The sequence below is a fragment of the Pongo pygmaeus genome, chromosome 20 (genome assembly GCF_028885625.2).
Source record: "Pongo pygmaeus isolate AG05252 chromosome 20, NHGRI_mPonPyg2-v2.0_pri, whole genome shotgun sequence".
NCBI lineage: Eukaryota > Metazoa > Chordata > Mammalia > Primates > Hominidae > Pongo > Pongo pygmaeus.
In genome coordinates, this window is record NC_072393.2 from 60,190,046 (window position 1) to 60,217,123 (window position 27,078).

The following is a 27,078-nucleotide window of genomic DNA, read 5'->3' on the forward strand; positions in this document are numbered from 1 at the left end:
GGGTATTCAGGGATGTAGAGGTCTCTGGTTGATACAGGCTGAGGGTCTCAAATTGAGACCCCCAAATCACTGGATTGCGTGGTTTGGGGAAAACTCTTGCAGGGGTCCGGGAAGAATCGTGGGTAAGGAATTTTTCAAGTCCTTGAGATCTGGATTGAGGAGCTCCCTCGCTGGAATTTCTAGGTTCCTAAGTGGAATTGGGGAGGCCACAGAGATGAACTGGGGATCTCCTGTTTGGAGTCTAATGTTATGAAATCGGGACTCCATGCTGGATGTTGAAGAGGATCTGTGATTGGAAGTCCCAGCATGGGAAACCGGGGTCCAGAACCTCTGGTAGGAAGTTTCAGATCGTGTGTTAGGGGAGGGGGTTTTGGGACTCCTGCTTGGGATTTTGGAGTTCAGGGCACTGAATCCTAGTTGGAAGGATGAGAGTCGGTTGTTTGACTGGGGTGCTCTGATTGGGATGCTGGATTGCTGGTGGTGGTTGGGGTCCCAGCTCATTCATGATTTTTTTTTTTTTTTTTTTTGAGATGGAGTCTCACTCTGTCGCCCAGGCTGAAGTGCAGTGGTGCTATCTCAGCTCACTGCAATCTTGCCTCCCAGGTTCAAGCTATTTTCCTGCCTCAGCCTCCTGAGTAGCTGGGATTATAGGTGTGAGCCACCGTGCCTGGCTAATTTTTGTATTTTTAGCAGAGATAAGGTTTCACCATGTTGGCCAGGCTGGTCTCGAACTCCTGACCTCAAGTGATCCACCCACCTCAGCCTCCCAAAGTGCTGGGATTACAGATGTGAACCACCTCACCCAGTCTCAGCTCCTGATTTTGACATTCTGGAATCTCTAATCGAGATTCTGGTTCTATGTCTCTGGGTTCCAATGTTCTGGGACTCAGCAGCCTGTGAAGATGTTCCAGCATTCCAGGTCCAGGAGCCTGCCTAGATCTGGGAGGGTGGAATTAGGGTTCTGGAGCTAGGATCTGGGTTGTGTGATGTCATCTTAAATTGGGGTATCAAATGAGGTCAAGGCACAGGATCAGAGTTAGAGGGTCATGGGCCAAGTTCTTTGTGTTAGAATTGGGTGTTAGGCTCAAGATACAAATCCAAGAGGCTAAACTTAAGTGGGGGCCTCTGCTCAAAGTCTTAGTTAGGGCTGAGGTCAACGGTGTGAAGCCCTGGTATGGAGTTAGAGATCCTTGATTAGTGACCCACTTCGGGGATTTCTGGGTGTAGTTCAGAGACAGGGTGCAAGAAAATGTATCAGGGTATCAGATTAGGGCATGGAGTTAAGACTGGGTAGCCTAGGTTAGAGTTTCCGGCCACCTCAAGTTGTAGAGCATCCAGGGTTCAAGCCCAATGCCCTGTGCTCTGGGATCTAGGTCCTGGCTCAGAGTTGAGGTTATTGATTCTTGTTGGAGTCTGGTGTTCACAACTGGGGGCTTCGATCGGCACACAGAGACAGGGCTGTGGGATGCCAGGTCCTAGAGTTGACATCATTGATCTGCCTAATAGTTTCTGAGTCACTGATCCACACTCAAGGTTAGGGACTCTGTTGGCATCTGATTTCTAAGTTAGGGTCTCAGGTCAGCAGGTGAGGTTAGGTTTGGGCAGGGGGACCTGGTTCTGGGGTTGAGAATCTCAAATTAGAATTTCTGCTCGGAGTCACAGTATTTGGGACCCAGGTCCAAACATGGTTGGAGCCAAGATTCAGTCTCTGGGCCTGGGCTGAAAGTTATGATTAGAAATCTAATTCTGGGGTTGGGGATCTGGATCTGGAGCTAGAGCATAGGTAGCAGGTTTAGGGAGCCCAGCCCTGAGGCTGAGGCTCAACAGTTGGTGTCTCTGGTCAGACTCTAGGGTTGGGGTCATAGGTCAGGCCACGGAGGTCAGATCTGAGAGTTCGATTTAGGAGTCAGTGTCTCTGGCTAGGGCCCAGCATCCCGGGTCGCTGCACGGGGTCGAGCACTCTGGTCGGTCCCATGGAGCTCTGCACTGTAGCTTCCCTTCCACAGGCCCCGCAGGGCGCCCCCTGCCTCTGAGGATGAGTCACTGCAGCAGCCGCGCCCTGACCCTGCTGAGCAGCGTGTTTGGTGCGTGCGGCCTGCTCCTGGTGGGCATCGCAGTCAGCACTGACTACTGGCTGTACATGGAAGAAGGCACAGTGCTACCGCAGAACCAGACCACCGAAGTCAAGATGGCCCTGCACGCCGGCCTCTGGCGAGTCTGCTTCTTTGCAGGTACAGCCCTCACCCGTCTTCCACTCAACAGTTTCTGCCTTGCCTGGGGTCTGAGAGTCTTAGCCGTAGTCCCATCCCTTGAGTTCCAGAAATCCAGAAACGGATCCTGATTCTCTCCTGGAAGTTCAAATTTCTACGTGGAGCCCCAATGACTAGCCCTTTATTCCTGGATCTAGGAGCCCTAATGCTCCAGGCCCCTAACCCCTAAGGAATTCTGGAGTCTTCCTTTAAAGTTTGTAGTCTAGGTTTAGAACTTGTCCCCTGCACAATTTCAGTGCTGAATGGGCAAGATTTAAAAAAAAAAAAAAAAATGCATGGGACGGGCGCGGTGGCTCACGCCTGTAATCCCAGCACTTTGGGAGGCCAAGGCAGAGGTATCCCTTGAGCTCAGGAGTTTGAGACCAGCCTGGCCAACATGGTGAAACCCCGTCTCTACTAAAAATACAAAAATTAGCTGTATGTGGTGGCACACCCCTGTAATTCCAGCTACTTGGGAGGCTGAGACAGGAGAATCACTTGAACACGGGAGGTGGAGGTTGCAGTGAGCTGAAATCACACCACTGCCACTGCACTCCAGCCTAGGTGACAGAGTGAGACTCCATCTCACTCTGCCTAGCTCTGACTGCTGGCGTGCACCTGTAGTTCCAGTTTTTCAGGAGGCTGAGGTGGGAGGATTGCTTGTGTCCAGGAGTTCCAGGCTGCAGTGAGCTATGATGGTGCTGCTGCACTCCAGCCTGGGTGACAGAGCAAAACCCAGTCTCTTAAAAAAAAAAAAATCTATACCTCCCAGGGACCACAAAGACCAATTCATTGTAAGAATCCTGGTCCCCAGACCTCGTCCTCTTTAGGGACCATGCGTTCTGATCTACAGCCCCTTCGTTGCTTAGGACCTAGAGTTCCAGCCTTGTCCTCCTTCAAGCAGGAGTCTCTAGGGCAGCTAGAAAGAGGAGTCCCAGGCCAGGCGGTGGCTCATGCCTGTAATCCCAGCACTTTGGGGGCCAAGGCAGGCGGATCACAAGGTCAGGAGTTTGAGACCAGCCTGGCCAACATGGTGAAACCCCGTCTCTACTAAAAATACAGAAATTAGCCAGGCATAGTGGCGCTTGCCTGTAGTCCCAGCTACTCAGGAGGCTGAGGCAGGAGAATCACTTGAACCCGGGAGGCAGAGGTTGTGGTGAGCCGAGATCGTGCCACTGCACTCCAGCCTGGGCAACAGAGTCAGACTCCATCTCAAAAAAAAAAGAAAAAAGAAAAAAGAAAAAGAAAAGAAAGAGGAATCCCAGACAGACTTCCACCCACCCCCTTTCCCAACACCCCTGGAGTAGTACAGCTCATAACCCTTGGGTTAGGCCTTGCACCCCCATCCTGGGGTCTCCCCTCTATCTGTCCTGCCCCCACCCCCAGCCTCTCTAGAGCTTAGGAGCCTCTCATCCAGCCCTGTCTGTTTCTCTTCCCCCCAGGTCGGGAGAAAGGTCGCTGTGTGGCCTCAGAATATTTTCTTGAACCGGAGATCAATTTGGTGACGGAAAACACGGAGAATATTCTGAGTGAGGGGATGTGGGGGCACCTAGGCACAAGAGAGCAAGATCACAGCCGAGTCATGGAGTCCTGGGAGGGGGCAGGACTAGGGAAAGGGTGGGGTCCAAGGGAAGGAGGGGAGGCTTGAAAGAAGGCAGAATGGGCCAGGCGTGGTGGCTCACACCTGTAATCCCAGCACTTTGGGGGGCCAAGGCAGGCGGATCACAAGGTCAGGAGTTTGAGACCAGCCTGGCCAACATGGTGAAACCCTCTCTCTACTAAAAATTCAAAAATTAGCTGGGCATGGTGGCGCGCCCCTGTAGTCCCAGCTACTCAGGAGGCTGAGGCAGGAGAATCGCTTGAACCTGGGAGGTGGAGCTTGCAGTGAGCCGAGATTTCACCACTGCACTCCAGCCTGGGCAACAGAGTGAGACTCTGTCTCAAAAAAAAAAAAAAAAAAAAAAGGAAGAAAGAAAGGAAGAAGGCAAGGCAGAGTGGTGGTTAGGTAAGAAGAAAGGGCAAGGTTGAAAGGGTGAGCTCAGTCCGGTTGGTGAGGAGCGGTCAATCAGAAAGGGGGCGGAGTTAAGCCCAAGGAGGTGTGGCCTGTGTGAGGGGGCGTGGCAGGCTTATGTCTGCAGAGGAAATATCAGGGGAAGGGGAGGAGTCAGTGGGGAAAGGGAGGAGCCAAACAAAAAGGCAGAGGTGGTGAGAGCAGAGGTCAAGGAATGGGGAAGTGTCCCACTGGAGATTCCCCCCTCACCCCTGTCTCTCCCCATCCCCTCCCCAGAGACAGTGCGCACGGCCACCCCCTTCCCCATGGTCAGCCTCTTCCTCGTGTTCACGGCCTTCGTCATCAGCAACATCGGCCACATCCGCCCGCAGAGGACCATTCTGGCTTTTGTCTCTGGCATCTTCTTCATACTATCGGGTAAGCCTAAGGACTTGGGGGCTGGGGGACCATTTCCAGTTCCAGGGACCTGTGGTTCCTTTTCCACCTAGCCACTTCCTTGCTGTGTGGCCTGGGAGGAGTTGCAGACCCTCTCTGAGCCCCACTTTCCTTCTATGTGCAATGGAAATAGCAGTGCCCATTGCAAAGCGTCCTTTAGAGGACCACATTGTAGCGAGGGCTTACTGGGTGCTAATTAGGTACCAGGCTCTGTTCTGATACTCACAACAACCTTGTGAGGTAAATCCTATTAATAGCCCATTTTACAGATATGGAAACAGACACTCAGAGGGATGAAGTCATTTGCTCAGGGCCATACAACTAGTGAGAGGCAGAGCTGGGAATGAAACTCACGCAATTCGCCTCCGGAGGCTGTATTTTTAACCACTGCTGATAAACTGCAATTAACAGTTTACAAGGCTCCTTATTTTCTGTGCAATATTTTGTTTTAAATTTTTTCAAATAAATGGAAAAGTCCAAAGAATTTTATAGCGAACACCCATGTAGCCACCACTTAGAGTCACCCATTAACAGGTCACTAGACTTGCATGATCTTGCGTCTGTCCATCTGTCTATATGTCCAACCATCCATCAACCTACCTTATTGTCTAGATGCACTTCAGAGTAAGTTTCAGGTGTCAGTACACGTCACCCTACTTACGTCATCACACTTGTGATTAGCTAGAGTTCAATATTTGTTTACAGTTTTTTTTTCTTCTTTTGAGGTACAAGCCTCTTTTGCATATGTGATCTCACACCCATCTCCTAACATCGCTACCTAGGATTTATTATTAGCACTCACTTGATAAAATGGGGGTACCAAGGCCCATAATTTCATAGAGAGTTGCCCAAGATACCAATGTAAACTATTTCCAGAGGACTTCAGTGTCCAGAGTTCCAGTAAAGCCTTTTTTCTTTTTCTTTCTTTTTTTTTTTTTTTTTTTTTTTTGACGGCGTTTCGCTCGTGTTGCCCAGGCTGGAGTACAATGGCATGATCTCGGCTCACCACAACCTCTGCCTCCCGGGTTCAAACAATTCTCCTGCCTCAGCCTCCCAAGTAGCTGGGATTACAGGCATGTGCCACTATGCCCAGCTAATTTTCTATTTTTTTTTTTTTAATAGAGACGGGGTTTCTTCGTGTTCCTCAGGCTGGTTTCAAACTCCCGACTGCAGGTGATCTGCCCACCTCGGCCTCCCAAAGTGCTGGGATTACAGGTGTGAGCCACTGCGCCTGGCTTTTTTTTTTTTTTTTTTTTTTTTTTTTGAGACGGAGTCTCCCTCTGTTGCCCAGGCTGGAGCCCATTGGTGTGATCTCGGCCCATTGCAACCTCTGCCTTCCGGGTTCAAGCAATTCTCCTGTCTCACCTTCCTGAATAGCTGGGATTACAGGTGTGTGCCACCATGCCCAGCTAATTTTTGTATTTTTAGTAGAGATGGGGTTTTGCCATGTTGGCCAGGCTGGTCTTGAACTCCTGGCCTCAAGTGATCCTCCTGCCTTAGCCTCCCGAAGTACTGGGATTACAGGCATGAGCCACTGTGCCTGGCCTAAAGCCTTTTTTCTTGAGTGTTACTCTCCTCGAAATTTCAACTCAGTCCAATCCAATTCAGTCCAATTCAGCTAAAATCAGTCCAAATCAACTCAGCTCGAGTACATTTAACTCCATCCATCCAACCCAACTAACCCCAATTCATTCTGACTCAATTCTTCAGTTCAATTCAAATGAATTCAACATAATTTAATTAAACTCAAATCAGGTCCTTGTAATTCAGTTGATAGTTTATGAACAAACCCCACTGCATGTCTCATCTCCATTCTGTCCCCTGGGGCCGGCACTCAGCTCCCTCTTTTCAGTGGCTGTGCAAATAGTTGAAAAGGGATCCTCCAACTAAGCAACTAAGATCCAAAGCACCTGATCCAATATCCTCTCCTCCAGTGTCTGCTCCTCACCCAGACTCCTCTTGGTGCAACCTCCCCCATGCCTTCAACCTAACCTGAAGAGACCTTTTCCAGGGAAAGCAGGGTGCAACCTCCGTGCAAACTTGAATCACAGAGGGTGGAGCCAGACACTGAGCTAAAATAAGACACGGAGAATATCATGATCCTAGAGTGTCAGAGCGGAAAGGTCTCATCATTTTTCAAATGGAAAAATAGTGGCCTAGAGAGAAAAAGTGGGGCAAGAGTAGATAGCATGGGGATTTTTATTCAACCTGTCAAAATCATTATAAGGAAAGTCTCATTGTTTGCGGTTCACAGGAATGGAAACAGGGGCTCGAAGAGGCGACATAGCTTGTCAATGGCAGAACTGGATTGGAATCTAGGGTATTCTGATTCCTAAATCCATGCTTATACCACCCACTGCACCTGGAACTGACTGCCCAAGGTCACGCTGAGGATCAGTGGTGCAGGCAGGCTGGAAGTCACGTCTCTAGGGTAACAATAGAGTAATTTGGAAGAGATTGAATCCAACTGGCTGAATTCCTTCCTAGCGTTCATTTCACAGGCTATGACCTATGCATTCCACCCCAAGGTATCCAGGCATGTGCTGCCAAGCTTGGGGTGTATAGTGGCTGAAGGCCACATGTTGTAAACCTAGAAAGAACTGGGTTCAAATCTTGCCTCTACCACTTATGGTTTGAACCAAAGCCTTCTTTTGTGGAGTTATGGAGGGGACAAATCTTGGTCAGTGGTTGGCAAGCTTTTTCTGCTTAGGGCCAGATAGCAAATATTTTAGGCTACGTGAGCCATAGGTTCTCCGATGCGACTATTCAACTCTACTGGGATGCAACTTGGCCACTGTAGTACAAAAGCTGCCAGGTGTAAGCAAATGGGAGTGGCTACGTTCCAGTGACTATTCGTGGACTCTCAAATTTGAGTTCGATGTAATTTTCATGTGCATGAAATATTATTCTTCTTTTGTTTTTTTTTTAATCAAAAGAAGAATAATAGGTAAAAATCCTACTTAGCTCACAAACCATACGAAAGCAGGCAATGGGCCAGGTCGTCATTTGCCAACCCCCGATTTAGATCATGAATGTAAAGCATCTGACCCAGTGTCTGGACTGTAACAGTAAGTGCTCAACGCTTGTTGTTTTAAGTAAATAAATAAATGTAGTAATAATAGTAGTAGTACTAGCGGTGGTAGTCATGATAGTAGCAGTAGTAGCAGTACTAGTAGTAACAACCAACTTTTGAATTTTTATTTTACTTTTTTATTTTTTATTTTTTTGAGATGGAGTTTCGCTCTTGTCGCCCAGGCTGGAGTGCAATGGCGTGATCTCGGCTCACTGCAACCTCCGCGTCCCAGGTTCAAACGATTCTCATGCCTCGGCCTCCCAAGTAGCTGGGATTACAGGCGTGCACCACCACACCCAGCTAATTTTTTGTATTTTTAGTAGAGACGGGGTTTCACTGTGTTAGCCAGGATGGTCTTGAACCCTCGACCTCAGGTGATCCGCCCGCCTCGGCCTTCCAAAGTGCTGGAATTGCAGGCATGAGCCACCGCACCTTGCCCTTATTTTTATTTTTTAATTTTTCTCCCCTTCTGGCCAAATTTCAAATTTTTCCAACCCAGGCTCCTCACCATGGCATTATGCTGCCCCACCAAGATTAAAATCATAAAAAAGAAGGAGATTTAAAAGGAGAAGTTAAGGACAGAAATAGTACCAATGCCTTGGGACTTAGAATGGGATAGTCTGGTGTGACTGCCTCCTGTTCGCAATGAGGAAACCAGGGCTTAGAGAGAGAAAGACAGGGATTGCCCCAGGCCTGGTCATTGGTGGAGTTGCCCCAGTCCTGGTCATTGGTGGAGTTGCCCCAGTCCTGGTCATTGGTGGAGTTGTCCCCAGTCCCAGTCATTGGTGGAGTTGCCCCAGTCCTGGTCATTGGTGGAGTTGTCCCCAGGCCTGGTCATTGGTGGAGTTGCTCCACACTGGTCATTGGTGGAGTTGTCCGAGGTCTGGTCATTGGTGGAGTTGCCCCAGGCTGGTCATTGGTGGAGTTGCCCCAGGTCTGGTCATTGGTGGAGTTGCCCCAGGCTGGTCATTGGTGGAGTTGCCCTAGGTCTGGTTATTGGTGGAGTTGCCCCAGGTCTGGTCATTGGTGGAGTTGCCCCAGGTCTGGTCATTGGTGGAGTTGCCCCAGGCTGGTCATTGGTGGAGTTGCCCCAGGCTGGTCATTGGTGGAGTTGCCCCAGGTTGGTCATTGGTGGAGTTGCCCTAGGTCTGGTTATTGGTGGAGTTGCCCCAGGTCTGGTTATTGGTGGAATTGCCCCAGATCTAGTTATTGGTGGAGTTGCCCCAGGTCTGGTTATTGGTGGAGTTGCCCCAGGTCTGGTTATTGGTGAACTTGCCCCAGGTCTGGTTATTGGTGGAGTTGCTGCAGGTCTGGTATTGGTGGAGTTGCCCCAGGCTGGTCATTGGTGGAGTTGCCCCAGGTTGGTCATTGGTGGAGTTGCCCTAGGTCTGGTTATTGGTGGAGTTGCCCCAGGTCTGGTCATTGGTGGAGTTGCCCCAGGTCTGGTTATTGGTGGAATTGCCCCAGATCTAGTTATTGGTGGAGTTGCCCCAGGTCTGGTTATTGGTGGAGTTGCCCCAGGTCTGGTTATTGGTGAACTTGCCCCAGGTCTGGTTATTGGTGGAGTTGCTGCAGGTCTGGTATTGGTGGAGTTGGCATTCAATTCTGGAGAAACCAGTGGAAGGGCTAGGGCAGGAGGGTTACGGTCACAGCTGGGCATTAAATGTCTCACAGGGACCTGTGCTGGGGATGGACTAGAGGGAAAGAAACTGGAAATGTACAAACTGAGGAGGTTTGTGTAGTGGCCCAGGCCGTAGCAGATAAGGTCTGTGCTGGGGCTGGAGATGTGAGGAAAAGGCAATTGGATGGCCATATGAGAGAGGGATATTGACGGAAGAATCAATAGAATCAGATGACTGACTGGATGTGGTTGGTAGGAGAAATGGGAGGAAGCTAGACAGGCATTGGTTTTTTTCCAGGTCATAAGAGGCATGCGCGTGCCTGTCCCACATTAGCCCCGATCATTAAACATGATCTGTGGATATGCTTATTCATTCAGCCTTCAGATGTCCTGTATACCAGGCCCTGTCCTTGGCACAGAACACACAATTAAATCCTCATGCGTAACCCATGTGCACTCACTCACAGAACAGCTCCCGACTACCTGTCAGTCAAAGCTTTTCACACTTTTTCTTAAATCCCTTCAATAGATCCCCACTGCACTTAGAATACACCCAAATGCCTCAGTCTGGCCTCCAACGTCTTCTATGATTTGGCTACTGCTCAGATCTCTGACCTCATCTCCTCACCCACTAGCACTCTCCACATTGCTTGTAACTTCAGCCACACTGGCCTCATTCTTCTCCTTGAAAATGCTAATCACAGCCTCACCTCAGGACTTGGTACACTCATTATTCTTCCCTGCTTGGAAGTCCTTTCCCCACCTCCAACTCCACCCGACCCTGATTCTCAGAAGCCTCAAGCTTTTTTCTCTTCAGAGTTGCTTTCTCTGACAACAGTACCTAGTATTCCCTTACCCCCGTGATACTATCACATGTTTTATTGTATATTTTTTCATAGCATTTATTGCTACTGTTGTGCTATTTGTTTTTTGTCTTCTTGTATCAGAATGTAATCTTCAAAAGGGCTGAGACAGGCCAGGTGCAGTGGCTCATGCCTGTAAGCCCAGCACTTTGGGAGGCCAAGGTGAGTGGATCACTTGAGGTCAGGAGTTCGAGACCAGCCTGGCCAACATGGTGAAACCCTATCTCTACTAAAAATACAAAAATTGGCTGGGCAAGTAGTCCCAGCTACTTGGGAGGCTGAGGCAGGAGAATCACTTGAACCTGGAAGGTGAAGGCTGCAGTGAGCCAAAATCATGCCATTGCACTCTAGCTTGGTCGACAGAACAAGACTGTCTCAGAAAAAAGAAGAGTGAGGGGGATGCTGAGACCTTTTCTTTCCTTTTTCTTTTTTCTTTTTTTTCCAGACAGAGTCTCGCTTTGTCACCCAGGCTGGAGTACAGTGGCGCGATCTCCTGCCTTGGCCTCCCATGTAGCTGGGATTACAGGCACCCGCCACCACGCCTGGCTAATTTTTGTGTTTTTAGTAGAGACGGGATTTCACCATGTTGGCCAGGCTGGTCTTGAACTCCTGACCTCAAGTGATCCACCCACCTTGGCCTCCCAAATTTCTGGGATTACAGGCATGACCCACTGCGGCCCAGCTGGGCTGAGACCTTTTCAAACATGTTCTTGTTTGTACCTTAGAGCCTAGAGGTGTTGTTTGTATGAAGTGCAAACTGAAATATTTCCAGAATGAGTGAGGGCAGAAGGGATGAGTGACAGTCCTGGGTATTCTGAGAAAAGGGAAGATGCATTAACCTGACATAGTAGGGTGCTGTGGGGAGGGTGAGAGACCAGGGAGGGCTTCCAAGAAAAGGTGACAGCTAAGTTGATGCCAAAAGGGTCAGGGGGAAATTTTCAAGTCCGGAAAGAAAACAGCCTGGTTTGGAGATGGAATTCACAGCATGTGATAAGGCCCTAGAAAGGAGCTAGGACAGGCCAGTCATGGTGGCTCATGCCTGTAATCCCAGCACATTGGGAGGCCGAGGCAGGCAGGTCACCTGAGGTTAGGAGTTCGAAACCAGACTAGCCAACATGGTGAAACCCCGTCTCTACTAAAAACACAAAAATTAGCCAGGCCTGGTGGCAGGCCCCTGTAATCCCAGCTACTCGTGAGGCTGAGGCAGGAGAATCGCTTGAACCTGGGAGGCGGAGGTTGCGATGAGCCGAGATTGCACCATTGCACTCCAGCCTGGGCAACAAGAGCGAAACTCCATCTCAAAAAAAAAGGAAAGAAAAAAAGAAGGCAGCTAAGACAGAGGTCGACGCCAGCGCACCTGTCCATGGTCCTGAAACCCAGTTGTTCTCAAGCCAGGATGGTTCTATTCAGCTTGGAATGTAGGTGACTCTTGCCTACTGTGCTTTAAGAATTACAAAGCAGATGTAGTTGAGGGGGTGGGAGGAGAGTAAGAGAGTTGGATTGCAGAGATAGAAAGGGGGAAGGGAGGGAGAAAAAGAGAAAGGGAAAATAAGGTTATTTTTGGAGAACCAGGGCTAATGCAAAATGGCCAGAAAGAAAAAGCAACGATAAGAATGACTTACTACAAAGAAAAAAGAAAACAAAATCTCTTCCTCGGTGGAAATATTTCTTTCTTTCCCATCAGACCCTGATCCTGATTCTGCTTATGGAGACTGGTATTTATTTATTTCTTTACTTATTGAGGCAGGGTCTTGCTCTGTTGCCCAGGCTGGAGTGCAATGGTGCAATGTCAGCTCACTGCTACCTTTACCTCTTGGGTTCAAACAATTCTCATGCCTCAGCCTCCCGAGTAGCTGGGATTACAAGTGTGCACCACCATGCCTGGCTAATTTTTTTTGTATTTTTGTAGAGACGGGGTTTCACCATGTTGGCCAGGCTGGTCTCGAACTCCTGACCTCAAGTGATCTGCCCACCTCAGCCTCCCAAAGTACTGAGATTACAGGCATGAGCCACCACACCTGGCAGAATGTTTGTTATTTAGAGCTGTAACGTGAAACTTGGGCCTTAAGTCTGGGGTTGGAGTGAACTATGAGGCAGGTGTTGTCAGCAGGAACCAGATCACAGACAGCCTGGAACGACAGGCTGACTTGTTTCTCCTGTGGACAGTGAGGAGCCAAGGAAGAGTTCTGAGCCTGGAGGGATAGAGTCTGCTTTGGGTTTCAGAAAGGGAGATGAGGATTTTGGAACAATGGTACAAACATACAGAATAAGGCCTGAAGGCCGGGTGTGGTAGCTCACGCCTGTAATCCCAGCACTTTGGGAGGCCGAGGTTGGTGGATCATGAAGTCAGGGGTTTGAGACCAGCCTGGCCAACATGGTGAAACCCCATCTCTACTAAAAATACAAAAATTAGCCGGGCATGGTGGCGCACGTCTGTAATCTCAGCTACTCAGGAGGCTGAGGCAGGAGAATCACTTGAACCCGGGAGGCAGAGGTTGCAGTGAGCCGAGATGGTGCCATTACACCAATCCAACCTGGGTGACACAGTGAGACTCCATCTCAAAAAAAAAAAAAAAAAGAGAGAGAGAATAAGGCCTGAGCTGGGTCAAGGGACTTGGGGAAGCAAAAAGGGGGTTAGATTTATGAGGAATTCAGGAAGTAAAACAGACATAATTTGATTGTCCCTCAGTGACCATCCCTGATGGATGAGAGAGAGAGAGGGAGAGAGAGAGAGGAAAAGAGGAGCGAAGCTGATTCCCCTGCATCTGAGTTAGGCACTGCAGTGAATGTGATTTCTGGGCTTCCTTCAATCTTCCTTTCCTATAAACCTGCTCATATTTCAAGACCAATCTCAGGTGCATGTTCTCCATGTAATGCTTTATGATCACTTTCTTTTTTTTTTTTTTTTTTATTTTTTGAGATGGAGTCTTGCTCTGTCACCCAGGCTGGAGTGCAGCAGCATAATATCAGCTCACCGCAACCTCCACCTCCCAGGTTCAAGCGATTCTCCTGTCAGCCTCCTGAGTAGCTGGGATTACAGGCGCCCGCCACCATGCCCGGCTAATTTTTGTATTTTTAGTAGATAGAGGGTTTCACCATGTTGGCCAGGCTGGTCTCAAGTGATCCGCCCTCCTTGGCCTCCCAAAGTGCTGGGATTCCAGGCCTGAACCACCACGCCCAGCCTATAATCACTCCCTTACTGTGTCTCAACATTATGGAATACTAGAAGTTGGAAGTGTTATGGAAGTTCAGAGCAAGGAAAAGTTAATTCTTGGAAGGGATAGAGGAATGGTGGGATTTAGAGTGAATGGGCTTTTCTAGATGTTCCAGCTGCATAGCAAGTATATTCTTCATCCATTCAAAGAGTATTGACTAGTTGCTGGAGAATAATAAAGAACAAAGTGGACTTGTGTCTAGCATCATGGAGTTCCTAGCATCCAACTGGGGATGAAGGAGATGTCTAATAAAAAAGTAACAAATAGATAATATAATGTTAGATGGTGCTACATGCTACAAAAACAAAAGCAGGTTAGCAGGAGAGTGATGTGGAGGGGTTATTATATTATCCCACCCACCTGAATAATCCAAAGTTTTTAAATGTTTTTCTCTCTATCTCTCTATCTTTCCCTCCTACCTCACCTTTTTTTTTTTTCTTGAGACAGAATCTCACTCTGTCACCCAGGCTGGAGTGCAATGGCGCCATCTCTGCTCACTGCAACCTCCGCCCCCTAGGTTCAAGCGATTCTTCTGCCTCAGCCTCTCGAATAGCTAGGACTACAGGCGGGCACCACTATGCCAGGCTATTTTTTTTTTAAATTTGAGACAGAGTCTCACTCTTTTGCTCAGGCTGGAGTGCAGTGGCTCAATCTCAACTCATTGCAACCTCCACCTCCCAGGTACACAAGATTCTCCTGCCTCAGCCTCCCGAGTAGCTGGGATTACAGGTGCCTGCCACCACGCCCTGCTAATTTTTTGTATTTTTAGTAGAGACAGGGTTTCATTGTGTTAGCCAGGATGGTCTTGAACTCCTGACCTCGTGATCCACCCACCTAGGCCTCCCAAAGTGCTGGGATTACAGGCCTGAGCCACCGCACCGGGCCAATTTTTGTATTTTTAGTAGAGGTGGTGTTTCACCATGTTGGCCAGGCTGGTCTTGAACTCCTGACCTCAGGTGATCTGCCCTCCTCAGCCTCGCAAAGTGTTGGGATTACAGGTGTGAGCCACTGTGCCCGGCCCCACCTCACTTTTTAAACACACCACACACAGATTTTTTTGGCTTTAGCATTTGAAAGTAAATTGCAGACATGTTGATAGTTCATCTCTAAAATTAAGTGTTAGTATGCATCCTTTAAGGCTAAGGGTCAGGTGCTATGGCCTCACTTTGGGAGGCTGAGGTGGGCATATTACTTGAGCTCAGGAGTTCAAAACCAGCCTGGGCAACATGGTAAAATCCCATCTCTCCAAAAAATACCAAAAGTCAGCCAGGCATGGGGCATGCACCTGCAGTCCCAGCTACTCAGGAGGGTGAGCTGGGAGGATGGCTTGAGCCCAGGAGGCAGAGGTCGCCATAAGCCGAGATCGTGCTACTACACTCCAGCCTGGGCAACAGAGCCAGATCTTGTCTCTAAATAAATAAATAAATAGAAGAATAATACATTCTTCTACATAACTACAACAACATTATCAGACCTGGACATTTTATAATTCCATAATATAATTTAATACATTTTTAAACTGTCCTGGCTATTTCAAGAATGTCTTTTATAACTCTTTCCCTAGAACCAGGATTCAATCTAGGTGCATGCATGACATTTAGTTAATAAGTCTCTTTTTTGGCCGGGCACAGTGGCTCATGCCTATAATCCCAGCACTTTGGGAGGCCGAGCTGGGCAGATCATTTGAGGTCAGGTGTTTGAGACCAGCCTGACCAACATGGTGAAACCCCATCTCTATTAAAATACAAAAAAGTTAGCCAGGTGTGGTGGTGCATGCCTGTAGTCCCAGCTACTCAGGAAGCTGAGGCAGGAGAATCGCTTGAACTCGGGAGACGGAGATTGCAGTGAGCTAAGATCGCACCACTGCATCCAGCCTAGGTGACAGAGTAAGACTCTGTCTAAAAAAAAAAAAAAAAGAAAGAAAAAAAAGCCTAATTACTATTTGTTTTTAACAACGCTGACTTTTTTTTTTTTTTTTTTTTTTTTTTTTTTTTTTTTTTTTTATGAGACAGAGTCTGGCTCTGTCGCCTAGGTTGGAGTACAGTGGTGCGATCTTGGCTCACTGTAAGCTCCGCCTCCCGGGTTCACGCCATTCTCCTGCCTCAGCCTCCCGAGTAGCTGGGACAACAGGCGCCCGCCACCATGCCTGGCTAAATTTTTGTATTTTTAGTAGAGACGGAGTTTCACCATGTTAGCCAGGATGGTCTTGATCTCCTGACCTCGTGATCCGTCTGCCTCGGCCTTCCAAAGTGCTGGGATTACAGGCATGAGCCACCGTGCCCAGCCAGCACTGACTTTTTAAATATATCTCATTATTAAAATATAAAAAGAAGCCAAGCACAGTGGCTCAAGCCTGTAGTATTAGCTACTCTGGAGGCTGAGGTGGAAGAATCGCTTTGAACCCAGGAGATGGAGGCTGCAGTGAGCTGTGATGGTGCCACTGCACTCCAGCCTGGGCAACAGAGTAAGACCCTGTCTAAAAAAAAAAAAAAAGAATTAAAAAATAAAATAAAATATAGAAAGAATAGTATAATGAAATTCATGGATCGTGTACTCAGTTTCAACAATTACCAACATATGGCAAATCTGTTTTTAGTCATATTGCCATGTCATCTTCTGCATTTCACTACATTATTTTAAAGCCAGTCTCAGACATCATTTGATTCACAGATATTTCAGTATATCTCTGAGTTATAAGTAGTCTTTTATTTACTATAACCACAATGTCATGATCAAGCCCAAGCAAATAAGAATAATTACTTAATATTATCTCGTATCTAGTTAATGCTCACTCTTCCCCATTGGCCTCATAAATGCCTTTTTATAGTTCATTTGTTGCAAATCCAGATCCAAGTTCCACATGTACCTTGAATTGATAGATCTCTGAAGCCTCTTTCAACCTAAAATGGTCCCTCTCCTATTTTTTTCTCGCCATTTATTTTTTTGAGAAATTTGGATTTTTGTTATGTGGAATTCCCACATTGCCGAGTTTTCCAATGGAATCTTCTGTTGTGGTTTAATATGTTCATCTATTTCAGTGTTTTCTTTTCTCTGTCCCCTTTTTTTTTTTTTTGAGACGGAGTTCCGCTCTTGTCGTCCAGGCACTGCAACCTCCGCCTCCCAGGTTAAAGTGATTCTCTGGCCTCAGCCTCCCGAGTAGCTGGGATTACAGGCACCTGCCATCACGCCCGGCTAATTTTGTATTTTAATAGAGACGGGGTTTCTCCATGTTGGCCAGGCTGGTCTCAAACTCCTGACCTCAGGTGATCCGCCCACGTCGGCCTCCCAAAGTGCTGGGATTACAGCACTTTGTGCGTGAGCCACTGAGCCTGGCCTTTTCTTTTTTTGAGACAGAGTCTTACTCTGTCACCCAGGCTGGAGTGCAGTGGCGCAATCTCGGCTCACTGCAACCTCCACCTCCTGGGTTCAAGTGATTCTCCAGCCTCAGCCTCCTGAGTAGCTGGGATTACAGGTGCCCGCCACCATGCCTGGCTAATTTTTTTTTTTTTTTTTTTTTGAGATGGACTCTCGCTCTGTCACCAGGCTGGAGTGCAGTGGTGCGGTCTCAGCTAACTGCAACCTCTGCCTCCCAGGTTCATGCAATTCTCCTACCTCAGCCTCCTGAATAGCTGGGACTATAGGCGCCCAACACCATACCTGGCTAATTTTTGTATTTTTAGTAGACAGGGGGTTTCACCATGTTTTGGACAGGCTGGTCTCAAACTCTTGACCTCAGGTGATCCACCCGCCTCAGCCTCCCAGAGTGCTGAGATTACAGGTGTGAGCCACCACACTCAGCCTATTCCTGTGTTTTCTTGTAAGCCAAGATCTAAAAGAAGCTTAGATGGATGCAGGTTTGATTTTTTTTTTTTTTTTGGCAAGAACACTTTATACATAGGTGGTGCTGTTCACATCCTGCTGTGTCTATTACATCAAGAGACACAGAATGTCTGATTGTCTCTCTTTTTGAGATATTAGACCTGATCACTTGTTTGAGTGTCATTAGCTTGGTCCATGTCATCGTTTTTCTGAAGACTGAGGGACAGGGTATCCTGGTGAATGTCCTGCATCTTGGGTTTATTGTTTAATTTTTATTTATTTATTTATTTTTGATACAGAGTCTCGCTTTGTCACCCAGACTGGAGTGCAATGGCGCAATCTCAGCTCATTGCAACCTCCATCTCCTGGGTTCAAGCAATTCTCGTGCCTCAGCCTCCCAAGTAGCTGGGATTACAGGCCTGCACCACCATGCCTGGCTAATTTTGTATTTTTAGTAGAGACAGGGTTTCTCCATGTTAGTCAGGCTGGTCTCAAACTCCTGACCTCAGGTGATCCACCCACCTCAGCCTCCCAAAGTGCTGGGATGACAGGCGTGAGCCACTGCTCCCAGCCGCATATTGAATTTATTTGTTTCTTCATGGTAACACTTCATTTGTTCCTCTTTCCTTGTATTTTCTGTAACCTGGAAGTTCTGTCTAGACTAGAGGTTTGATAACATTCACGTTAAACATCATTGGCAAGAAAAGTCAGAGGTGCCACCGCATACTTTGTATCACGTTACTCCAGGGAGCAAATAATGTCAGGTTGTCCCACAGTGAGTGGTACCAGCTCGAACCCTTGGTAAAGATGGTGTCCATCAGAGCTCCCCATGGAAAAGGTAGGTTTTTCTTTTTACAATGAAAAAGCAAGGCCAGGCACAGTGGCTCATGCCTGTAATCCCAGCAGTTTGGGATTCTGAGGCGAGAGGATTGCTTGAGCCTAAGAGTTTCAGACGAGCCTGGTCAACATATTGAGACCCTGTCTCTCCAAAAAAAAACAAAAAAAAATTAGCCAGGTGTGGTGGCGCATGCCTGTTGTCCCAGCTACTCCAGAGCCTGAGACAGGAGGGTCACTGGAGCCCAGGAGTTTGAGGCTGCAGTGAGCCATGATCATGCCATTGCACTCCAGCCTGGGCCATAGAGCGAGACCCCATCTCAATAAATAAATAAGTAAATGAAATACTAGTGTGCAGGTAATACTTTAGCATTTTGAAAAAAAAAATCTCTGTTTTGGAATACTCGTATTTTAAATTTTTTATTTTGGAAAAAATTTAACACTATAGAACGCTTGTAAAAATAATACAATGAACTCTCATATCCTTCACCTAGCCCAGTTTTTCAACATTTACCACATTTGCCTTTCTGTCTCTCTCTCTCCATATATATATAGATCTACATACACATATATGTATACACATTTTACATATGCATATATACCTATGTATACACACGTTATATATACATATATACACATGTGTGCACAAAAAATATATATATACACACATTGGTGCAGCCACTTGAATATAAGTTGCAAACACTTCACTAGTTCAGCAAGTATTTCCTAAGAACAAGGGCATTCTTTTACCTAACCACAGTACAATAATCAAATTCAGGAAGTTTAAGGTCTATAAAATACTATAGCTAATACCTAGTCCTACATTTAAATTTCACCAATGTCCCAATACTGTCTTCTTTTTTTTTTTTTTAATTGAGAGAGTCTCGCTTTGTCACCCAGGCTGCAGTGCAGTGGCTCAATCTTGGTTTACTGCAACCTCTGCCTTCTGGGTTCCAAGGAGTCTCGTGCCTCAGCCTCCCAAATAGCTGGAACTACAGGCTAATGCCACCACGCCTGGCTAATTTTTGTGTTTTTAGTAGAGACGAGGTTTCACCATGTGGGTCAGGCTGGTCTCAAACTCCTGAGCTCAAGTGATCCACTCACCTCGGCCTCTCAAAGTACTGGGATTATAGGCGTGAGCCACCACCCCCACCCTCCAATACTGTCTTTTTTTTTTTTTTTTTTTTTTTGAGTTGGACTTTTGCTCTTGTCACCCAGGCTGGAGTGCAATGGCATGATCTCGGCTCACTGCAACCTTCCACTTCCTGGGTTCAAGCGATTCTCCTGCCTCAGCCTCCCAAGTAGCTGGGATTACAGGCACCCACAACCATGCCCATCTAATTTTTGTATTTTTAGTAGAGACGGGATTTCTCCATGTTGGCCAGGCTGGTCTAGAATTCCTGACCTCAGGTGATCCACCCGCCTCGGCCTCCCGAAGTGCTGGGATTACAGGTCTGAGCCACCGCACCCGGCCTTTTTGTTTTGTTTTGTTTTGTTTTTGAGACAGAGTCTTGCTCTGTCACCCAGGCTGGAGTGCAGCATGCAATCTTGGCTCATTGCAACCTCCACCTCCTGGGTTCAAGCGATTCTCCTGCCTCAGCCTTCCAAGTAGCTGGGACTACAGGCATGTGCCATCATGCCCAGCTAATTTTTGTATTTTTAGTAGAGATGGGGTTTCACCCTGATGGCCAGGCTGATCTCGAACTCCTGACCTCAAGTGATCCACCCGCCTTGGCCTCCCAAAGTGCTGGGATTACAGGCGTGAACCACCACGCCCGGCCCAATGCTATCTTTTTACTGTTACTTTTTCCTGATTCAGGATCCAATCTAAGATCACATTTTGCATTTCCCTATTGTGTCTCTTTAGTCTCCTTTCATTTTTTTTTTTTTTTTTTTTTTAATACGTGGAGGATGCCATGTGAACCTTTCATTTTTTATGGAGCTTTGCTGCCTTTTTTTTTCTTTTTCAATCTTTCATGTTGACGTTTTTGAAGAGTGCAGCCAGTTGGGCTGTAGAGTGTCCCACTGTCCTCATGAGTGGATTCAGGTTACGCATTCTCAGCAGGAACACGACATAAAGGAAGTAGTGGCTTGCTCAGCTCTCTTCTCCAGAGGCCTGTGGTGTGGGTCTGCCCTGTTGCTGGTGATGTTAACTTCGATCGCTTGGTTAAGGCAGTATCTGCCAGGTTCTTTCACCATAAAGGAAGCTTTTTATATCTGTAATAATTAATAGATCTTCTGTGGGGAGATTCTGTCATCCAGCGATTGAGCATCCCCTGGTGACTCTTGCCTGAATCTAACGTTACTACTAGGATTGCAGAATGGTGTTTTCTTCTAACTCTATTATTCCACCTACATGGATAAATTGGTGTGCTACTGAAAAGAACTTTCTCTTTTTTCTTATTTTAAATATGTATCAGTGTGGACTCATGTATTTTATTCTATTTTGTTTTTAATTTAGTTTTTTGTTTTTTGTTTTTTTGAGACAGAGTCTCACTCTGTCGCCCAGGCTGGAGTGCAGTGGTGGGATCTCGGCTCACTGCAACCTCTGCCTCTTGGGTTCAAGCAATTCTTGTGCCTCAGCCTCCCAAATAGCTGGGATTACAGGCACCCACCACTACGCCTGGCTAATTTTTGTATTTTTAGTAGGGACCAGGTTTCACCATGTTGGCCAGGCTGGTCCCAAACTCCTGACCTTAAGTGATCTGCCCACCTTGGCCTCCCAAAGTGCAGAGATTATAGGCATGAGCCACCATGCCCAGCCTAACTTAATTTAGTTTTTTGAGACAGTCTCCCTCTGTCACCCAGGCTGGAGTGCAGTGGTGCAGTCATAGCTCACTGCAGCCTTGAACTCCTAGGCTCGAGGGATCCTCCCTCCTGAGCCTCCCAAGTAGCTAAGACAACAGGAACTAATTATTTATTCTTAGTAGAGATGGGGTCTCACTATGTTGTCCAGGCTGGTCTCGGGCTGCTGACCTCAAGTGATCTGCCCACCTCGGCCTCCCAAAGTGCTGAGATTCCAGGCGTGAGCCACAGCGCCCAGCCTCCATTATTTTTTAGTGGCAAATCATGCTGCAATAAATCAGCTTGTGCATGTGTAGTTTCCCATCATGGCAGAGATATCCTCAGGATAAATTCCTGGAAGCGGGATTGCTGGGTTAAAGGATAGATCCGTGTGTGATTTTGTTAGATGCTACTAAATCCGCTTTCATGTGGTGGCACCATTTTGCATTCCCACCAGCAACGTGGAAGAACGTCCATTCTCTCAGCCTCCCCAAAAGAGTGTGCTGTGAAGCTTTTAAACTTCTGACTACCTGGTTGATGAGAAGTGGTAGCTCATCATATTTTTCATTTGCATTTCTCAAATTTTGAGTGAGGGAAATATACTTTTTTCAACAGGGAGATCATACAAGTCTCCTCCCTCCCTCCCTCCCTCCCTCCCTCCCTCCCTCCCTTCCTTCCTTCCTTCCTTCCTTTCCTTCCTTCCTTCCTTCCCGGAGTTTTGCTCTTGTTGCCCAGGCTGGCATGCAGTGGCACTATCTTGACTCATTGCAACCTCTGTTTCCTGGGTTCAAGCAATCCTCCTGCCTCAGCCTCCCGAGTAGCTGGGATTACAAATGTGTGCCATCGCACCCAGCTAATTTTTGTATTTTTAGTAGAGACGAGGTTTCACCACGGTGGCCAGGCTGGTCTGAAACCCCTGGCCTCAAGTGATCCTTTCACCTGGGCCACCCAAAGTGCTGGGATTACAGGCGTAAGCCACTGCGCCTGGCCCATAAAAGGTCTTTCTAAAGAGGCAGCAAGTGAGGAGAGATCGAAGTGACAGAGACAGACATGGGGAAATCTGGGGGAAGAGCATTGCAGGTAGAAGGAATGGCAAGACCAAAGGCCCTGAGGCAGAAGTGAGCTTGAGGAGTTCAAGGAAGAGCAAGAAAGTTAGGTGTTCTAGGCTGAGTGTGGTGGCTCAGGCTTGTAATCTCAGCACTTTGGGAGGCCAAGGTGGAAGAATTACTTGAGCTCAGGAGTTCGAGACCAGCCTGGGCAACATGGGGAGACCCTGTCTCTACAAAAAAATGCAAAAGTTAGCCAGACATGGTGGTGCATGCCTGCTGTCCCAGCTACTCATGAGGCTGAGGTGTGAGGATCGCTTGAGCCAGGGAGGTGGAGGCTGCGGTGAGCTATGATTGCACCAATGCACTCCTGCCTGGACAACAGAGCAAGACCCTGTCCCAAAAAGAAAAAAAGTAAAGAAAGTTAGGTGGTCTAAGAAGAAGAAACAAGGAGAAACTGATCAGAGACGGTGTGGGCAGGTACCAGACCATTTATATACTGTAGTCTAAGAGGTCAGCAAAGTTTTCTGTAAAGAGCCAAATAATAAATATCTTCAGCTTTATTGGCCACTCGGTCTCTCTTGTAATTGCTCAGCCTTGCGGTTGTAGCACAAAACCAGTCATAGGCAATATGTAAACAAATGGGTGTGCCTGTGTTCCACTATCATTTGTAGAAACCAAAATTTGAAATTAATGTACTTTAAAAAGTTGAGATGTGAAGCCAGGTACAGTGGCTCACGCCTGTAATCCCAGCACTCTGGGAGATGAGGTGGGCAGATCACTTGAGATCAGGAGTTCGAGACCAGCCTGGGCAACATGGCAAAACCCTGTCTCTGCAAAAAATACAAAAAATTAGCCGGGCGTGGTGGTGTGCACCTGTAGTCCCAGCTACTAGGGAGGCTGAGGTGGGAGGATCACTTGAGCCTGGGAAGTGAAGGCTGCAGTGAGCCATGATTGTCCCGGTGCTCTCCAGCCTGGGCGACAGAGCAAGACCCTGTCTTCAAAACAAAACAAAACAAAAAAGGCCAGGCGTGGTGGCTCACACCTGTAATCCCAGCACTTTGGGTGGCCAAGGTGGGCAGATCACTTAAGGTCAGGAGTTTGAGACCAGCCTGGTCAACATTGTGAAGCCCTGTCTCTACTAAAAATACAAAAATTAGCCAGGCACGGTGGCGGGTGCCTGTAATCCCAGCTACTCAGGAGGCTGAGGCAGGAGAATCGCTTGAGTCCAGGAGGCGGAGGTTGCAGTGAGCCGAGATTGCACCACTGCACTCCAGCCTAGGTGACAGAGCAAGACTCTGTCTCAAAAAATTCCAAAAAGCAAAAAACAAAATTGAGATGTAATTCACATACTATAAATTTCATATAATTCAGTGATTTTTAGTACATCCACAAGGTTGTACAACCATCTCCATTAGCTAATTTCACAACATTTTCATTATTCTCAAAAGAAACCTCACATACCTTAGCAGCCAGACACAATTTCCCCCTCCATCCTATTCCCTGGCAACCACTAATCTACTTTCTCTCTCTGTAGATTTGCCTATTCTGGACATTGCATATAAATGGAATCACACAATATGTGATATTTTGCATCTGGCTTCTTTTAGCTTGCTTTCTAGGTTCATCCCTATGGTAGCATGAATCAGTATATCATTCCCTTTTTTGGCTGAATAGTATTCCTGTATATGGATATACCACATTTTGTTTATCCATTCATCAGCTGATGGGCATTTGGGCTGTTTCCGCTTTTTGGCTATTACGCATAACGCTGTTACAAACATCCGTGTACGAGTTTTTGTATGAACATATGTTTCCACTTCTCCTGGGTACATACCTAGGAGTGGAATTGCTGGGTCATATGATAATTCTATCTTTAACTTTTTGAGGCACTGCCAAATGAAATTCATATACTTTTTATGTGCCACAAAATACCAGTCTTGTTTTGATTTTTAACATCATTTACTTATGTGAAAGCCATTCTTAGCTGGTGGGCCATACAGAATGAGGGGGTGAGCTGGGTTTCGTCCAGGGACCATGGTTTGCCGACCACCGGTGTAGACAGTGGAAGGAATTTGGGCTTATTCTGTGTGTGGCACACAGAATGTAGGATTCTAGGGGAAGAGGTTGATAGGGATTAGTTAGATACATTTAAGGCAGGGAACTTTATAGCCTCCTTAAGCCACTCTTGGCGTGGCTACTGTTTAGAGGAAATTTCATCTGGAGAAAATGATAATCGCCTCTTAGAAATTCTCAGATTGGACCTCTCCTCTGCACACTGTCCATATGCTCTATTTCCTCAATTGTAAATGGTGTTAAAAATGTACCTCCTTCAAAGAGGTGTTGTGAAGTTTGAATGAATGTATATATATACACAACACCAAGAACAGTGCCTGGCACAGACCAAGACCTATATAAGTCGCTGCTATTATTATTGCTATTGTTGCAATTATTATCCACACAGCCTCAGCTCAGGCCTCATCCTCTTCCCCCTGGAATATGTCTCCCTCCAGTCTGTTCCCAGCATCAACCAGCCCCCAAAGGTTCTTCTAACACTGGGATCTGGCCCTGTCCTTCCTCTGCTACAAACTTTGTGTAGCTCCCTAGTACCCTTGGTGTCAATGCCCAGCTCCTGGGCCCAGCATTCGAGGCTTACCATGGCTATACCTTCCCCTTTCTCTAACCTCATTTCTTGTGGCTACAGCTCATGTTACAGCTACATGGGTGGACCAGCTCTATTTTCCCTCCTTCCCAAACCTTTGCCCATGCTGTGCACTCTGCCAGTGTGCCCTTATTCTTCTCTGGGCCTCATCCTTTAAGGCTGGGCGCGGTGGCTCACACCTGTAATCTTAGCATTTGGGGAGGCCGAGGAGGGTGGATCACCTGAGGTCAGGAGTTCGAGACCAGCCTAGCCAACATGGTGAAACCCCGTCTCTACTAAAAATACAAAAAAAAAAATTAGTCGGGCGTGGTGGCGGGCGCCTGTAATCCCAGCTACTTGGCAGGCTGAGGCAAGAGAATCGCTTGAACCTGGGAGGTTGAAGGTTGCAGTGAGCCGAGATCGGGCCACTGCACTCCAGCCCAGGCCACAGAGTGAGACTCCATTTCAAAAAAAAAAAAAAAAGGAAAGAGAAAAGAAGAGTTGAACAAAGGAATCTTTCCTTCATTTCTCTTGCCCCTGCCCCAGGCAGGTTTGGCACCCCTTCCAGAGTCCCACACAGCGTGCTACTTCCTTGTAGCACCTATCACCTTATATGTGACTTAATCAGTGTGTTCCTATTTTCCTTCTCCAATTGCATTGTGAGCTCCTGGATGGCAGATTTAGGGGGGTAAAGGGGGAGGTGGTTGTTGATTCATCTCCGGGCTCCCTGCACCCAACCAAGGCCAGCACACAAGGGGCTTCAGGGAAGTTAGTCCAGGACAGTATGGGGAGGAGGGGAAGGCAGTGAGGTGGGGCTGGGGCTGGGAAAAGGGGCCCACTTCTAATGGACGAGGGCACCCCCTCTGCTCCCCTAGGCCTCTCCTTGGTGGTGGGCTTGGTTCTTTACATCTCCAGCATCAACGACGAGGTCATGAACAGGCCCAGCAGCTCTGAGCAGTATTTTCATTATCGCTACGGGTGGTCTTTTGCCTTCGCCGCTTCCTCCTTCCTACTCAAAGAGGTGACGTCCGTGGGACCTAGACTCTAGAGTTCTGAATGGAGAGAGGTCTTGGGGGCCTGGTTCCTGAGTCCAGGAGGAAGGAGAGGCTGGAGATGCAGACTCTGGCGTCAGAGGGAGGTGGTAGCTGAGGGTCTAACCCCTGGGTCCTGGAGGAAGAGGGGTCTGAGAGCTCCAACTTTTGGGATCCTGGGGGAGGAGGGGTCTGGAGACTGGGACTCCTGGGTCTTGAGGGAGGGGCCAACTTGAGGGCTTGGACTCCTGAGGTCCTGGGGAAAGAGAGGGCTGGAGTCCTGATCCTGGGTCCTGGGATAGGAAGGGGCTTGGGGTGGGGACCCTGAGTCCTGGAGCGAGAGGAGATGAGTCGGGGTCCGGGGATGCGCAGGGGGGCGCCCCTGGGACTCTGACCTTGCCTTGCCGCAGGGGGCCGGCGTGATGTCCGTGTACCTGTTCACCAAGCGCTACGCGGAGGAGGAGATGTACCGTCCACACCCGGCCTTCTACCGCCCGCGTCTCAGCGACTGCTCCGACTACTCGGGCCAGTTCCTGCAGCCCGAGGCGTGGCGCCGCGGCCGGAGCCCCTCCGACATCTCCAGCGACGTGTCCATCCAAATGACGCAGAACTACCCTCCCGCCATCAAGTACCCGGACCACCTGCACATCTCCACCTCGCCGTGCTGAGGCCCGCCCCTCGGAGCTCCCCCTGCCTCCTCCTCCTCCTCGTCTTCGGGGGTCTCCCTGCAATGCAGCGCCCCCTTCCGTCCTCGGGACTCCTCGCTCCCACCCGGAGGAGGCTGCGCCAGCTTTAGGCCCCGCCCTCTTCCCAATGGCTCCGCCCACACACTCCCTTATTTTAATGGCCGCGCCCCCTTTTCCCGACCTCTCCTTTTCATTGGTTCCTCTCACTCCCAAATGACTCCTCCCCTTCGTTGGCCCGCCCCTTTCCTCTGGCCGCCTCCTCTCCAAGAAAATTAGCTCCTCCCTCGTTCTGCACCTGCTCTGAGCTGGGAGCAGCCAGTGGCGGTGCAGGTGCCCAGCTCCCTGGAGCTCCCCAACCTCAGACCTCACCGCAGGGGCGCTGGGCTGGAGAGCAGGTTCGGGCAGCCGCCGGGAATGCTGCCCATCCTCTTCTCCCTTCTGCCCTGGGCTTCCTTTTTCCCTGCCTAATCTCACCTCCTGACCTGCTGGGTCCTCCGGTGCAGTGGGAGGGCCGGCTTGCTCCACCCGCAGCCCCGGGGTGGCGTAGGGAAGGGGGCTGGAAGCCACGGGTACGGTTAACCTGGCCCTTCCCTCCCCATCTCCCCTACTTGCCTGGAAGGTCCCATTCTTTCTCACCGGCTGGGCTCTTTTCTGCTTCCTGAAGGTCACCTGCCTTTTAGGGGGCTCTTGTCTAAAGGATCTTCTTGCTTTCTCAGCTATCCTTGGCTTCTTTTTCGTCTTCCTCCTCCTTTAACTCTTTCTCTCCTTTC

General features: G+C 48.3%; 1 protein-coding gene across 2 annotated transcripts; it reads left to right on the forward strand.

The window, feature by feature from the left end:
• Positions 1-95: 95 nt before the first annotated feature.
• Positions 96-26,550, forward strand: CACNG7 (calcium voltage-gated channel auxiliary subunit gamma 7). Of its 2 annotated transcripts, XM_054463285.2 has the most exons (6): positions 114-333; positions 2,007-2,231; positions 3,692-3,778; positions 4,537-4,677; positions 25,467-25,612; positions 26,033-26,425. In XM_054463285.2, exons 1-6 carry the CDS (start codon positions 273-275, stop codon positions 26,288-26,290), a joined length of 918 nt encoding a protein of 305 aa, XP_054319260.1. In that variant the 5' UTR covers positions 114-272; the 3' UTR covers positions 26,291-26,425. The 2 variants fall into 2 exon arrangements, with proteins under 2 accessions (XP_063513507.1, XP_054319260.1); XM_063657437.1 differs by lacking the exon at positions 25,467-25,612 and having other exon boundaries at positions 96-333; positions 26,033-26,550.
• The last annotated feature ends 528 nt before the right edge of the window (positions 26,551-27,078 follow it).